Genomic DNA, 14,888 nt, shown 5'->3' with positions numbered 1-14,888 from the left:
CGTTGGAAAAGTTAAAGTTGGACCGTGGTGGGGGGCACAGACGCTGAGAAAAGACGCAGGTGACGAGGGGTCTCCTCGGCCCCGGGCCGCTCCGGCTCCCCGAGGCCCTGGCCTCCATCTTCCGCAGCTGGGATTTCTGTCGGGATGTCGGGGGCCCGTGGTGGCCTCGCTTGGACTCTGACCCCAGCCCTTCGGGGGGCGGTCAGAGGTGGTTGATGGGATTGAAGGCTCCGGACTCTGGCGTGGCCCCCGTGATGTTCAACCAAGCATCCAGAGGACTCTGGGAGGAGGTGTGGAGAGGAGCGTCCTCGGAAAGGGACAGCATCATTGCATACGCCTGGCGGGAGAGAGGGCAGGGCACACACAGGACGAGCAGGTGAGCGGTGCGGGTTGCGGTCCTGCAGACCCCAGGCCGGCCCCGTCCCCTCCCGGCCTCCCACCCGCTCTGGCTGGCCTCAGCTCCAGAGGTAGATGAGGGCGGAGGTGCGGGGGGCCGGCCCACAGAGGAGGAAGGCGCGGTGGGGGGAGTTCTGTCAGGCGCTTGTGCAGAGTGCCACCAAGACCCTCAGCCTCTTTGGGGCACATCCCCCCCTTGCAGTCGCCTCCACATCCCCTGGTGATCACACGCATTCCCAGGCAAGCGTGCTCTTTGGGAGGGACTGGGAATGCTGGTAGTTATCACTCAGACCCTGTCAACGAGGCTCAGGCCCTGCCTGGTGGGGCCTGTCCCCTGTGGATGACCACGGTGGCAGCACAGAGATATTCTGGGGAAACGATGTGCAGTGTTTCTGAGACGTGCCTCTGGCCTGGAGCCCGGCTTAGCCCACAGGGCGTGAGTAGACGGGAGTGGGGGCCGCTCAGAGCAGGCGGGCTGGGGGGATGTCCACCCGAGTTCACGCTCCGGACAGCATTAGTAAAAAGACGAAGACAGACACGCAAACGGCTTTTGCTGAGGCTCAGGTGGGCTGCAGAGAGCTGAGTGAAACCCCGAGCCCCCCAGACTGGAGAGAAGCAGGAGGCAGGCTCCTGCAACACCTATGCTGAGGAACGAGACGTGCCCAGCCAGCCGGGTGCCCGCTGACCCCGTCACAGCTGCAGCTTGCAATCCTGACCCCCAACGGGGCAGCGTCCCTCGAGAAGACCCTGGGCTGTCCTCATCCCTGCTCGGGTAGAGGCAGAGGGAGGCCCATGCAGCCACGAGGGCACCTGCTGTGGACGCCTCCCTCCAGGGACGTGAGGGCCGGGACCCACGTGTCCGCGAGCACTGCGTGGGGAGCACCCCCGTGACGGTCCCGCTTGCGTTCATCTGCCCTCAACCTCTCCCTGCCCCACCCACTTGTGGGCAGTCATCTGGGGGTCTCTCTAGCCGAGGCAGTGGGCACGGGAGGTGTCCCCCAGGAAGACAGGGGATGGCCACAGCGAGAGGTGAGGCTGTCCCTGGTGGAGGGGCGTGGCTGCCGCCTGCCGTCCAGCCTGGGGAAGGCGAGGGGCTGGGCTCTGGCGGGTACCTACCTGGGTCTTAGCCTGCCTGTACAGGGTCTGCTTTAAAGCCTCAGAATCTAAGGTGGAATTAAGCACATCTTTAACTTCCAATGCTTCCTCAGCTGCTCTGCGGAGATCCAGCCCCTTCCCAAAAGTCGGCATCGGCTCCAAAGCCAACAGACCGCCTGGTCGCTCCTCAACACACCTGCACCAACGACCGGAGAGGGGCCTGCCGTTAGCCGGCCTGGCCTCTCGCCACCTCTCTGATGCCCCACGGCTGGCTCCGTGCCTGCATGCACACCACGGCATCTCCACGAGCCACATGCACGAGGAGACAGACACACGGACACACGGACACCTGGACGGAAGCCACACGGATGCAGGAGAGCGACAGAGGGAGGGCACGGAAGGAGGTGAGTACGTGCACACACGGCAAGCAGCAGGCGGGGCGCTTGGGTCTCAGGGATGGGGGGCAGCCGGGGACGCCTCGGTTCCCGAGAATCCGGGCGGCTCTGGAGAGGCCCGGGGCTCCTGCCCCCAGGACTCAAGGGTGGGAGGAAACGGGCCATCTCGGAAAGGCCTCCGGGATCTACGGGCCTCCCCCAGGAGGATCTTGGAACGCCGGCAGCATCACCGGTGCCGAAAGTAGGCGGCGAGCGGTTGGGACCTGGGGGACGTGGCTGTGGTCCACCTGCTTCCAGAACTGTGGGTGCTCAGCCCCCGCCCCTCACAGCCCACTGGAGGCCAGATGTCACCGCTCCGGGTTCTTCCGCAGGGCCGGACACGGCCCGTGGGTCCAGGACCAGCTCCCTCTCAGCCTTCCCCTCCCCCACTCTGCTTCCGGGCCTGGGGAAGCGTGTGTGCACGTGCGAGTCTGGGGGGCTGGGGCCCTGACCCCCTTTCCTGGGGCCCGGCCTCACCCTTGCCTGCACACAGAAGTCCCTGCAGTAGGAACGCCTGCTGGGAAGGAGGGTGAGCCCCGCTGGGCGGATGGCAAGTGTGGGAATGAGGTCCCCCCACGGTGCTCGGCCCGGCCTGCCCGGGTCCCCCAGCGTGCGGGCCCCCCAGGGGGCCGGCGCCCACCTTCGGGTGTGGTCGAAGCCCATGGCCAGGGAGGCGGGCCCGTCCTCCTCGTCCTCGTAGGCGCCCTGGGGTTCCGGCGTGGGGGACACGGTGTCGTCCTGGGACTTCCCCGCCAGGCTGTCGTCGTCCTCCTCCAGCTCGTCCTCTTCCTCCTCCTCTGCGTCCCCTGGCTTTCCGCCGGCCAGGCCCGGGCACTGGGGGGCACCATCCAGGTCCTGGACTTCCGGCCTGAAATGACATGGACGGAGTTGGCCACAGACACCGAGAGGCCAGCGGGTCGGCACCGGTCGCTTCAGCGCCTCTGCCTTCCCTGATGGCCCCCCGCCCCCTTCGAAGGCAGCCTGCCCCCCGCGGTCACTGAACCCTCAGAGCCGGGGTCCTGGGTGGCTCTTGCGCACCCTCGGCCTCGGCTGCCATCCTTGTGGAGTGAGTGACTCAGGCAGAGAAGGGGGACTGCTGAGGGCTGGGCAGGGGCTGGGCAGGGACCGCTCGGTGGCAGGGCTCCTGTTATGCCTGCGAGGACAGCGGGCCACTCAGGGGTTCAGGGAAGGAAGCCACGGCCGGCCCGGTGGGGAAGGGCGCTCTGGGCTTGGGCACCGCACAAGGGGCGCCCTCGGGGAGGCTCAGAGCACGGGAGGGTTGCTGGCCCAGCCCTGATGGATGCTTGCCCCTCCCCGCCCGCCGTGAGGACACGAGGACGGGGCGGCCCCTCCGCAGACGGAGCGTCTGGGATCCAGGGTCCTGGACCACGCGGACCGGGCTGTTGTCAGCGATGGAAACCCGCCAGGGGGGGTCTCTCCTGCAGCCCGGACCCCACCTCATCTCCCTCGGGGTCCCTGCAGCCGGGCGAGCCTTTCCCACCCTGGGTCCTCATTACTGAAAACAGAAAACAAGCAGTGAGGGAGACGGTGCTCATTCTCTTCAGAAAACGTCACCAGCTTTGTCTGGTTCGTCTGCAAGTCTCTGACTAGGGGCTGTGGCCACAGGTGGACTGGGCCCGAGGCCATCTGGGCAGGGGTCCGACACGTGGCCGGAGGGGGCTGGGGAGGGCGAGGCACGCGCTTCCGGAGCCCGAGTTCAGGGCCCCCGGTCCCCACTCTCCTCCTGGACCTCACACGGCCCACGGGGGTCTGTCCACTGCTGTCAGGGGAGACTCGGAGTCCCACTCGGGGCACCAAGGAGAGAGGATACGTCCCCCCCCGAGTGGTCACCACCTCCAAACGCAGAGAGGGTGGGGGGCCGGACTGGGCTGGGGGAGACCTCGATGGCCCTGCTCTCGGCCGTCCCTGTCTTCGCTTCTTCTCTTTCCACAGGGAAGTATGCGGATGCTGAGAGCTGACCTGCCCTCCAGGACGGGCAGGACCCCAGCACGTTCCCCTTGTCACCAGGTGCACGCCCGTCCACCACAGTGAGGACCCCAGAGCCAGGTCCTGCCTCCCACTCTGGGTCGTGGCAGGGTCCCCTTGGACAGGGCTTGCCATGTTGGAGCCCACGCCCTCCCAAGGACGTGAGAACAGGCCCCACGCTGAGGGCTGATGCACAGCGCAGGTTGGGGGCCCTGGGCCCCGGGGCTCGGATCAGGGCGAAGCCCTGTGTGTCAGTTAAGCAAACCTGAGCTCTCTGTGCAGGTTTACACATGAGCCCCTCTCTGTAGGAGCAGCAACCTTGAGCGCTTTGTCTCTGTGTCCCCAACCCCACCCTGCACAGAGGGTCTGCTCATTGGTGGGAGGCCTGCATCAAGCACCAGAGCTCACTGGGTGGGTACAGGGGCGGATACGGCGGGGACAGAGTGGGGGGTCTGGCTGGAGACGGCTGCAGACAGAGAGGACACCAGGACGAGTGTCCAGGCCTCCACACAGCTGCCTGGGGCGGGGGAGTCTCCCCGAGGCCACCGTACCAGAGCAGCACAGCCGCGGCTCAAACAGCGGGGATCCATCCCTCCCTGTCCTGGAGTCTAGATGTCCCAGATCCCGGTGTCAGACAGGGCTGCTTCTCCTCCCGGCCCCTCCCCTGGACTCCAGTGGTCTGCTGGCGATGCTTGGGACTCCTTGGCTTGTGGGCACATCACCCGACCTCTGCCTTGTCCTCACACGGTACCTCCCTGTGCGTGTGTGTGCCCCAATCTCCCCCTTTTCTAAGGACACCAGTCCTATTGGATATGGGCCACCCGACTCCAGTAAGACCTGATCTTAACTAATTACAACTTAAGACCCTATTTCCAAATAGGGTCGCACTCTGAGGTGCTGGAGATTAGGATTTCAACATAGGGATTTTGGGGGGAGAGGATTCAGCCCAGGAGTTTCTGGGATTGTAGGGCCAGGAAGCCTGGCAGACCCCGAATTCTCACTGATGGTCAAGAGAAAGATGCTGTTTCTGGATGATGTTAGTATTGGCCCCTAATAGGACCGCCAACATCCTACCGCTTCCCGCACATCAGCCGACAAACGTCAACCGTGACCACGGTCTCCATTTCCAACAACGATGTGCAGGCACCTCCAGTGGCTCCCGGCTCCCGGGATGCAGCGTCGGCAGGCGGGGCCAGCCGAGGGTCTGGGTTGGCACGGTGGCTCTGCCCTGGCTTTCTGAGGGACGTGAGGCCAGCCTCCTCTGAGCCCCACGGACCACCCCCCAGGGGCCCTGGTTGAAACGTTCTGCTCCGTGGGGTTAAGATGGCGCCGTCCCCTCTTCCCTCTGGGGACAACCCCTCTGTCTGGTGGCTCTCCTGGAGTGCCCTCCTCGTGGCTGAGAGCTGGGCCTGTCACCCAAGCCTGAGGTGTGGGAGCCACCCGGCGCGGCCGCCCACCCCAGGGAGGATGCCCCGGGCATGTCCTTGTCAGTTCTCGTCTGGCTTTGCCCTGGGCCCAAAGGGAGAGTCTTCAACAGCCAGGACGTGCCTCGTGGCCCGGCCCCTGGGTGCTCAGGTCCGTGACTTTCTCTGAAGGCGGAGATCACAGAGCTTGAACCACGGACAGCTCTCAGAGCCGTGGGGTGCTGTCTGAGCACAGCTCCGCACCCCGCACGCCGGGAGCAGATGGCAGGGGCTGGGTTCCCATGACACCATAGTGTGCGCCCAGAGTCAAGGATGGACATGGGCACTTCGCTGGCTGTGGAGCAGGCAGGGCTGCCCCCAGGAGTGAGGTCTCCACTGCCAGCCAGGGCTCTGGGATGTGCAGCCCATGCCCAGCCTCTCCCACGTCCCCTCCTCTGAGCCCACCCAGGCGCCAGGTGAGATCACCTTCCCGGGCATAGGTTCAGGACTTAGAGCCAGAAACAGTCCAAGTGTCGTGTCGTGCCCAGTTGTAGAGTTGACAGGTCTTTTTGGTGCTCCTGCTCTGCACCCAGGGGCACTGGTGATGTGGGAACAGACAGGATCTTGGGGAGCTGGGTGTCCTGGGGGACCCTCGTCACCTTGCTGGGGATGGGTGGGGAGGGACCCGGGCCCTGGGGCCGCAGAGCCACAGCCCACCCACTCCTCTGGGCCTCTGCCGAATGACGGGAGCACATCCCTGAGGACTCTTGGAGCTTGGGCGTCTCTGATTCTCTGCCAGCTGAGCCCTGGAATGGAGGTTATGCAGAATATCCTCCGTATCCTTGAATTCCCAATTCTGCTGTTCTTGTGCCTCTGTGTGTGTGTATTTAAAGGGGTAGCACTCCTGCCAAGAAACCTTTTGTGCCTGGGATTAAATAAGAATGTCCTGGAGTTTCAGAGGCGTGGGAGACCTCATGGCAGGAGCTGTCACCTGGCCCATGTTTGGCTGCGCGTCTCTTAACCGTGAGGCCAAACTGTGCCATTTAGGCCTGTGTGCTGGCACTGCACTGAGTGTGTGACACACGCCATCAGGCCAGGGTGCTTGTTCTAATCACCCTCTGCAGGTGGAGAAACCGAGGCAGAGAGGGGCTGGGATGGACACCGGCTGCAGAGCCCACGGGCCTCGCCCTCTGCGGTGGGCCTGGGGTCCTTGGTGCCGGGACAGGGGACCCTGCTGTGGGCGTGACCATACAGGTGACCATGCAGAGTCCAGATCTTCCTGGGGCCCCGGGTTGGATTTCTTACCGTTTGTCTGTTCGCGTCGTTGCTTGGTTCATCTCGCTGTTGGCAATAAAGTTTCTGATTTCTGAGAAATAGGAGTCTTCCTTCTCATCTAAAAGTGCATGGTGGTCCGACTCGGAGGCGGGGGAGGAGGTGCTGGTCCCCAGGTGGTTCGTGAGGACCCCCGAATGCTGGTTCACTGTAGTGAGGGGGCGCATCAGAGGAGGGCGTCCCGCAGCGGAGCCCCTCCCTCCGTGGCGCACCAGTGCTGGGGCGGCAGCCAAGGAGGGTATGCATTTGGGGTGCTCTTAGGGACCCCACTTCTTAGGAAAACCCAAGAGTACAAGATTCTCCGTAATGAAAACGGTTTGAGGGGTGACTGCGAGCTCTCCCGCAGAACTAGCTTGCGTTCCCTTCCCGCCCCTCCCCTCCCTCTCTCCCCGCCCCTCCTCCCCCCGCCCCTCCCCTCCCTCTCTCCCCGCCCCTCCTCCCCCGCCCCTCCCCTCCCTCTCTCCCCGCCCCTCCTCCCCCCGCCCCTCCCCTCCCTCTCTCCCCGCCCCTCCTCCCCCCGCCCCTCCCCACCGGCCAGACCCCCACCTGGTGCGTGCTCGTGCTCGTGCTTCTTCAGGTGTCTGTCCAGGTTGGTCTGCTGCCCGAAGCAGCGGTTGCACAGGTGGCACTTGAAGGGCTTCTCCTTGTTGTGGATGTTCCGGACGTGCCGCTGGAGGTTGGAGGAGATGCTGAAGGACCGGTCGCAGTACTTACACCTGTAAGACACGGCGCCTCAGCGGAGCCCCTGGCCTTGAGGAGACCCCCGAAGCCACTGGGAAGCGGTCCTGGCAAAGCTGCCCCTGGAAGCGGGTGCTCCTCCCCAGACCCCTGGGCGGTGCATGGTGTCGGACTGCGCCCTGAGCAGGCGGGGGTGGGGGACCCTCTGGGGCCTGTGCCCCTGGGTGGGCAGCACCGGGACCCTCTGGTGTCTCCCCTCATCTCTCGCCCTCTCTGCTGTCTGGGTCCACCCAGCGTGGAGGCCAGGGCCTGGCGGTCCACGGCAGAGGGCGGCGTGCTCCTGGCGGCCTCACGGGGGCACCCGCGCACCAGAAAAGATGATCCTGGCAGGTTTTCCTGGGAAGGAGCCCAGACCCACTGCCTGAAACCTTCCTCCCTGGCGGAGAACTCTACCCTGGCCTGGTCCCGGCCCCTCTCCACAGGTCCTTGGGCGGACCGCATCTCCCTTGGGGCCTCAGCTGGCCAGTCCATTAACAGGGTGCGGGGGCTGCCCCAACTCTCTCGAGCATCCTTCACTGCCCTGAGGTGAAGAGGGCTCCCAGCCTCACCCCGTCAGGTGGCCTCCGTCCACAGACCCTCTTCAGTGGGGGGCGCCCTCAGCCCCTCTGCAGGGGCACCTGCTGCCAGGCTGCACGGCCCACTTGGGAAATTAGAAAAAGACGCTCTTCCCTCCAGATGCTTCTGTTGTCAGAATATCGTCGTGGCCCCCCAAGTTTACCAGAGCAAAGCACTTTACTGACGGGAAGTTGCCATGAGGCACGATCTGAGACGCCTGCCACGTGCAGGTCCCCGTGGGTGTGGGCCCTCGTGCGGGCACAGCCTTCACAACCACCCTTGGAGGCCCCGAGGGCAGGGAAGGGGAGGGTGATCACCCACGGGAACTGACAGAGAGGGCCTGAGCAATACCAGCAGTGAGAAGCGAGAAACAGAGAGAATGAGAGAGAGAGAGAGAGAGAGAGAGAGAGAGAGAGAGAGACCCGGGGCCGGGGGACGGAGGACCCACAGCCGGCAGCTCTGCAAACAGTGCCACCTCCTCCTGGCAGCAGGAGTCCTGGCCAAGGCCGTCCACCGCTCCCACCCGCTCTGCATGTCCATCTGGGCCACGGCAGAGGGACTCCGGCTCAGGGGTCTCCAGTCACACACGTGTGTGAGCGTCTCGGAGTGCTCTTGCACACGCATGTGGCTATGTGCACGCTTGTGGGTACGTGTGCGTGTGCAGTGTGCGTGCACACATGTTGGTGGGCACGCTCGTGTGCACCTGGCCTCAGAACTCCTCCAGGGATGCTCGTCCAAGTCTCAGAAGCACAGGTGCACCGAAACATCCACCCCTGTGCTCAGGTCTCTTCCTGCTTTGGAAACGAGCTTCCATGGAGCGACAAGCAGAGAGGCGAGCACGGCAGAACGCTGACTGGCCGAGCCCTTCAGGAGGCAGAGTCTATGCAGCCAGTGCAGCGGGGCGTGAGCTCGGGACACGAGGTTCACCCAGAGGGCGTGGCTGGAAGGCGTAGGGACCTGTCCTGAGGACGCGGCCTGGCATTCCTACAGCGGCCGGTGGCCGTGCTCCAGCACAGCGCACTGGTCACAAGCACTCAGTCATGTGCACAGGGACGTGCCTGAGGACGCTCTGGGGCCCTGGCTTCCCATCTGGGGCCGGGCTGGCGGGGGCCTTCCCAGTGCCGCCCACCAAAACCCGAGGTGCCCGCCTGACACTTGACATTCAGAGGCTGGCCCTGCTCGGGGGGTCAGGGCAACCTCAGCATTCCCAGGGCCCCCGAGGAAGGAAGCCTGAGGCCCCCACTAGCCGCCGCTGGGACCCAGGAGTTGAGCTTTCCCTGCTCGAAGGGGTGGCAGCTTTATGAAGCTCTGTCCTGGTAGGTTGAGAGGCTCCAAGTTACCCCCACCTCTCCTCCTGTGGGATAGCCCCTGGGGAGAGGGGCCCAGCTAGAGGGAGCCCCTGCAGCTCCCCTGGTGTGATTCTGGGGCTTCATTTACTCAGTTCCAGAAGCTTCCAAATTCTGCCTGAGGCCAGGCTAACGCTGTCTGCCTCCACAGCAGATGGGCTAAGAGCCATCCGTGATCTACACACTGACCCCCTGGGCTCCCCCTGAGCCACCCTCAGCCTTCTCTGCTCCTAGGTGCCAGGCTGGCCTGTTGGGCCAGCTGAGCTGCCTCCGGGCCCCTGGGTGTCCCTGGGACGTGGGGCCTTGGTCCTCCCACAGCCTCATGACTTGGACCCACGTCCTGGCTGCCAGCACCGGGAAGGTGGCTATCTTGTCTTTCTCAGCCTGCGGTGCCAGAGCAGTTGGGCTGGGGCTTGAGCCCTCTCCCTGGCTGGGCTGCGTAGAGATGCTCGGGTGTCCTCTGACCTGGCGCTCCCCTCTCAACGGTCCAGAAAGGAGGATTTTTACGTCCCAGCCTGCACCGCCTCGCTCCCCCACTCTGCCCGCAGCACACCCCCAAAGTTACAGAAACCCTCCACCCCCAGTGGTGCCAGGCTCTCCTGTAGGGCAAGTGCAAGGCCAAGCTGGCCCCAGCCCGGGTCTGGGCGTTCGCCCCCTGCCTGTCCAACAGGCTTCACACGGGCTGCGTGGTGCACCCGCCTTGGTCTACACAGGTGCCTGCACACTCAGCCTTCCTTCCCTGTATCTGTAGAAATTCAGGGACCCTCTGCAAGCTCCACCAGCGGCCGTGCATTATCCCAGAGCAGTGGGAACCCTGAGTACGAAACAGGATTGGATGAGGAGCTCATCACAGACCTGAGACCTCCCACCCCCAACCTCTGCGGGGCTGGGCGGGGCCGGGGAGGGCAGCGACGCATTCACTTTGGTCACAGAGTCCTGAATCTGGCCCTCTCCTGGTCCTAATCTAAATAAATGGCCCAGAGAAGTACATTGGAAATTTAGGGGACTGGTGAGCCCAGGGCTGCGAGGGAGCAGCTGGGATTTGCGTTGTAAATAAGCTGACAAGTGGCTAGTGAAATTTATGGCCATGCTGTCTAAAATAACACACCATCGCGCTCCAGCAGGGGCGGGAGAGCAAAGACCCGCTGGCCACGGCGGCGGCAGGAAGGGCCTTGAGGGGACCTTGCTGTGACCGCATCCGCCGCTGCCCTGGGAAAGCCAGCCGCGGTAGAGACCCAGCACCACGTGGGGAGGGCGAAATGGCCCTCGGGGGGCTGGCAGCATCCTCCCCGGGACCCAGTGGGGCCACACCAGCCATCACAGGGAGAAACGCCTTTGGTCTTTGTAAAAGCCAGGAAGGGAAAGAAAGAAGAGATTTTGAAACCCAGCCCTAACAATAAAACGAGCAAAGAAAGGACACCTATAGGCCACCCGTAGCCCCAACGGAAATGGTAGCAGGACCTTGCTGGGTGCTTTGACTTAGCACCGTTAGCGAGACGGAGAGCCAGGGAGGAAACGCACTGCAGATGGGGAGGTGAGCATCCTTAAAGCCGGAATCCCAGGTCCTGCCAGGAGCCCACGGCCAGTCCACGAGCGCTCGCATCCGGAGTGTGACTCGAGGCCCCCCACCCCTGGGCAGCAGCTGGGGGGACCCCTGAGCACGGCGGCTGCCAGGACAGATGAAGGAAGCGGCCTCCCTCGTTCCCAATCCAATTTTTATATCTCTCCTCCCACATCTCAATAAGCCCTCCGGGCTGGAGCTTGAAGGAATGTGTCTTCAACTGCCCCTCACCCCGCAGCTTCACCCAAAGATCTCTAAGCCAGGACACGGGCTGGGCCGGGCAGAGGTGTGACCTCCTCTCCAGCAAACGTATCAGTCACACTAAGGGGTCTGTCTTTCTCTTGCTTGTGAGGGGTCCCCCCCAGCCGGGCCTGTCCGGGCACACACGCAGCGCACACACGTGGGCTCCGGGCAGGCGGCGGGTGGTTTTCATCAGACCTCGCCTGCGCCGGCAACGGGCTCCTGTGGACAGACCTGCACGTTTTCCTTCTCCAATTCAAGCCCTTCTGATTCACACAGTGAGCCCAGAAGCCTCGGTGACGTCACAAGCACAGTCCCACACCCCAAACTCCTCATCGTAGGCTGCCTTGAACCAGACGTGGTCAGGATTTGCAGCGCAAACTTTCAAAGCAATCATTGTTACCCACGTCGAAACTCACAGATTGGAAAGAGCAAAGGAAATCGATGAGAATTAAATCCTTCTATAAACACGGCCCCGACCCCCCCGGGGCTCTTACACGCAACACTGTCCAGAAGTTGGTTCTCCTTACAGAAAACACACATGGCTCCTTTTCAGGGAGGGAACCTGGCCAAACCAGCCTCTGTTAAGTTGTAAGTCACTTTTTGAGGGGAATGGGGGGCTGTGTGTTGTGGGCAGGCCGAGGGCACTGAACAGATGACGTGAGCTGACGCTTACCCGGCCAGGACAGGGCACGGGGACTGTGACACTTGCAGGGGTCCCTGTGTGGCCGCCCGGCCGAGGGATGGGGACACACCCCCAATCTCCAAGGCCAGTGGGTGACTCCCAGCTCTGTGCGGCGGCCAGAGGACAGGAATCTCATGTTGCCAACTTAAAACCACACCAAATCCCTTCCTCCTGGTGGCTGCTGTTCACCAGACAGCCCAGAACGTCGTCCTGGCATTGGGACCAGCATTTCCCCAATTTGTCTCATGCTCACCATTCCCTGGGACTCCCAGGGTTCCCCTGGGTGGGGTCCCCAAAAGCCAGGACACTACCCTCAGCTCTTTTCCTGCCCGACAAATGCCCCAGGGACCAAGGGGAAAGGCCAGAATGGTAAACCACCATGGCCATGATCTCAGACCCCTGGCAGGTCAGGGGCGTCCCTAGGCCTGGGGCTCCAAGTCTTTGAAATGGGGTGGTGTCTCCACTAGTTGTGAACACGAAATGCACTGGCTCTCACACCCCCCATGCGCTTGTGGCCACACCTCTGCAGGCAGGAGCCCAGGCACCGCGGAGCGAGGCTGGGGGCAGAGGCGGCATCCGTCCAGGGTGGTTGGGGGGATGTAGGAATCCCCCAGGACGCCCCATGCTTGGGTGAGACCCGAATTTGCATGGAGCTCCTTTTCCTCTGAGACCGGCCCACCCCGCCTTAGGCGCTTGCCCTGGTCCCCTGCCCAGGGCTAGGTCAGCGATGGCTGCCGGCCGTGGTGAGGGGAGCGGGGGGGGCGCTGGGTGGTGGTGAGGCTGAGGCTCCCCCCGCCAGACCACCCCTGGGCCTGGCTTCTCCGCTCCAGTCGACACCCCAGCGGCAGGTGAGAGGGTTGCTCCTGGGCACCCTTCTGGGTCGGTAGATGGGAACCTTCCGGTAGCCTAACCTTTACGACGCCCCTGGGCGCAGGATGGCTGAGGGGCCAGGAGGGAGGGGCGCAGGAAGCGAGCTGGGCAAGCATGCTGGCTCCCACCCGCTGCCCTCCCTGTCTGCCAGGAGCCTGCACCCCCTACCGGGCGGGCTCCTACCTGTACGGCTGCTCCCCGGTGTGTGTCCTCAGGTGTCTCGTGAGGTTTGCTGATCGGGGGAAGATCTTGCCACAGTACCTGGAGTGGAGGGGTGGGTGAGGGATGTGTGAAGCAGACGCGCCGCCAAGACCCGGGCGCCCAGGTGCTTTCCTGGTGCTGTTTCTCCCACACCTGGGGGCAGGTGGCCCGCCTGCACACCCTGGATTTCAGTCCCTCCTCAGTCCCGGGGCCCAGCTGAGCCTCACAGAGAAGCTGGACTCGCACCACAGGGCAGACGGCACTGGCCCACCCTGGCCCGCTCGGGGCCGTCCCCGCCCATGACCCCCCCGCTGCCAAGCAGTTTCTCAGCCCCGGAGCCCGACCTCGGCCGAGCCGGCAAGGACCGGCCTGCACAAGCCTGTGCACCTGGGGACGGACCATGTCTCCCCAGCACTGGGCTCCCCACCGGCCCCAGAGCTGTGGTTAAACACTGACCACGGCGCCTCAGCCTCCGGCCTTGCGAATTCCGACCGGCTGGCCAAGGTTGCACTTTCTTGTGCTCACAGGAGCACAGCTTGGTGGGGGGCACGTGCATATCTCTGGGGAATGACGTCAAGGGAACAACGGGCCATCAGTTGCTACCACGCTGTGCCCTGGCTGAGACTGAGAGCTTTCTCCTGCAAGTGCAGGCACACGGGCCAGCGTGGCACCTATGGCCACTTTGCCGGGGCCGCCCCAGGGGCTCTCAGCGTCTCACCTGCACGTGTAGCGCTCCTTGCCCTTCCTGAGGATGGGGTCCGAGAGCGTCGGGGGCGGGGACCGGAAGTTGAAGGGGTGGGGGGGGAGGGGCTGCAGGGAGCTGCCAGATTCCGCCTTCATGGCCGCGAAGCTCTCCAGCTTCTCAGTCATGGTCTCGATGGCTGACATCTGTTGGCAGGAGAGCGGGAGAGACTGTGGGGCACCCCCGAGCCGCCCCTTCTCTTGACGCGTGGGAACCCGCCCCCATGGGCATCTGGGGGTCCTGGATGACCGAGCATGTCATGGGCCCCCAGGACAAGGAGGTAGTCACTGGAACCCGTGGTCTCCTCCTTCTGCTTGACCACTGGGCTGGGTTCTTTCACTTTCTGTGGCCAGCCCTGCTCTTGTCCTTGCCTGGAACCCTGTCACAGTCCAGGGTTTAGGCTCGGGGAGCTGCAACTGACCTTCCCCAGCCAACCTGTGCTGGTTGCGACGTGGGTGATGCAGGCTGCTGACACCTGCAATTACACAGCCCTTTACTTTGAAACCAGCCAGCAAGGGCCTGCTGGCTCGACCCCCGGCCAGCACTCCTGATGGCTAGTTTGGGTTAAAGACAGAATTACATCCAAGTTTTTTCTTTTTGGAGTGGTGAAAAATTGATAGCTACCTGAATCAATTTCAGGTTAAAACATGAATCACGAGCCTGAGGCACTACCAGCACCTGGTGGCAGCAGGCCATAATTGCGGGCAAAGTGCTAAAAGGAAATTCAACAGCCTAAGGTTGGACTCCACTAACTAAATGTTCGGAATGATAACTCCAATGTGACACAGCACAGGACACGGTGACACAGGCAAGAGGGGCTGCCTCTCTGCTCCTTGGAGATGCCAAGGCATTGCCTGGGGAGGAGAAGGGAGTCACCTCCTCCTGGCATTGGTCATTTCCAGCTGGCAGGCAAGGTTCTGATCAGAATCCCAGGTTGCACCTGCCCTGAGGCCCTGGGGCTGGGGGACAGGAGAGGGGAGGGGGCTGCACAGGCCTCAGCAGCACTTCTCCCCCAGAGAGTGCCCGCTGCAAGCCAGGCCCCGTGGGAGACTGGGATGAGACCAGAAAAGGAAGAGCTTTCATTATGCCCCGAGCCCCTCAAGGCTTAGGCTGGGGAACAACCAACTGGTTACAGTAAAACACCAGAAAGGGGTTTACAAACAGAAAATGGGGTCCATCCTAGTGGCTGAGGCCTCCCTTGACCCTGGGCTGCTGCCTGGGCCCTGGCCAGCTCCACCCAGTTGCAGGGCTTTGGGCCTCGCCATCCTTGTGGGGCAGGCACGCTCCCCATCAAATGCACATGA

General features: G+C 63.4%; 1 protein-coding gene across 3 annotated transcripts in view; it reads right to left on the bottom strand.

The window, feature by feature from the left end:
• Positions 1–202: 202 nt before the first annotated feature.
• Positions 203–14,888, bottom strand: part of PRDM16 (PR/SET domain 16) — a gene marked incomplete at both ends in the record, with an annotated part of 321,800 nt that continues 307,114 nt past the window's right edge. For 2 of the 3 annotated variants that reach the window (XM_079696337.1, XM_079696338.1), the window contains 7 exons: positions 203–337; positions 1,513–1,687; positions 2,566–2,793; positions 6,620–6,794; positions 7,193–7,362; positions 12,825–12,902; positions 13,561–13,730. In XM_079696337.1, the coding sequence (XP_079552463.1) occupies positions 203–337; positions 1,513–1,687; positions 2,566–2,793; positions 6,620–6,794; positions 7,193–7,362; positions 12,825–12,902; positions 13,561–13,730 (1,131 nt within the window). The remainder of the gene's footprint in view (positions 338–1,512; positions 1,688–2,565; positions 2,794–6,619; positions 6,795–7,192; positions 7,363–12,824; positions 12,903–13,560; positions 13,731–14,888) is intronic. The other variant, XM_079696339.1, reaches the window with a different exon arrangement.

The sequence above is a fragment of the Hyperoodon ampullatus genome, assembly GCF_949752795.1.
Source record: "Hyperoodon ampullatus genome assembly, chromosome: 2".
In the NCBI taxonomy this organism is placed as follows: Eukaryota; Metazoa; Chordata; class Mammalia; order Artiodactyla; family Ziphiidae; genus Hyperoodon; species Hyperoodon ampullatus.
Note: the sequence above shows the minus strand (reverse complement) of the source record. Positions and strands in the feature narration are given on the sequence as shown.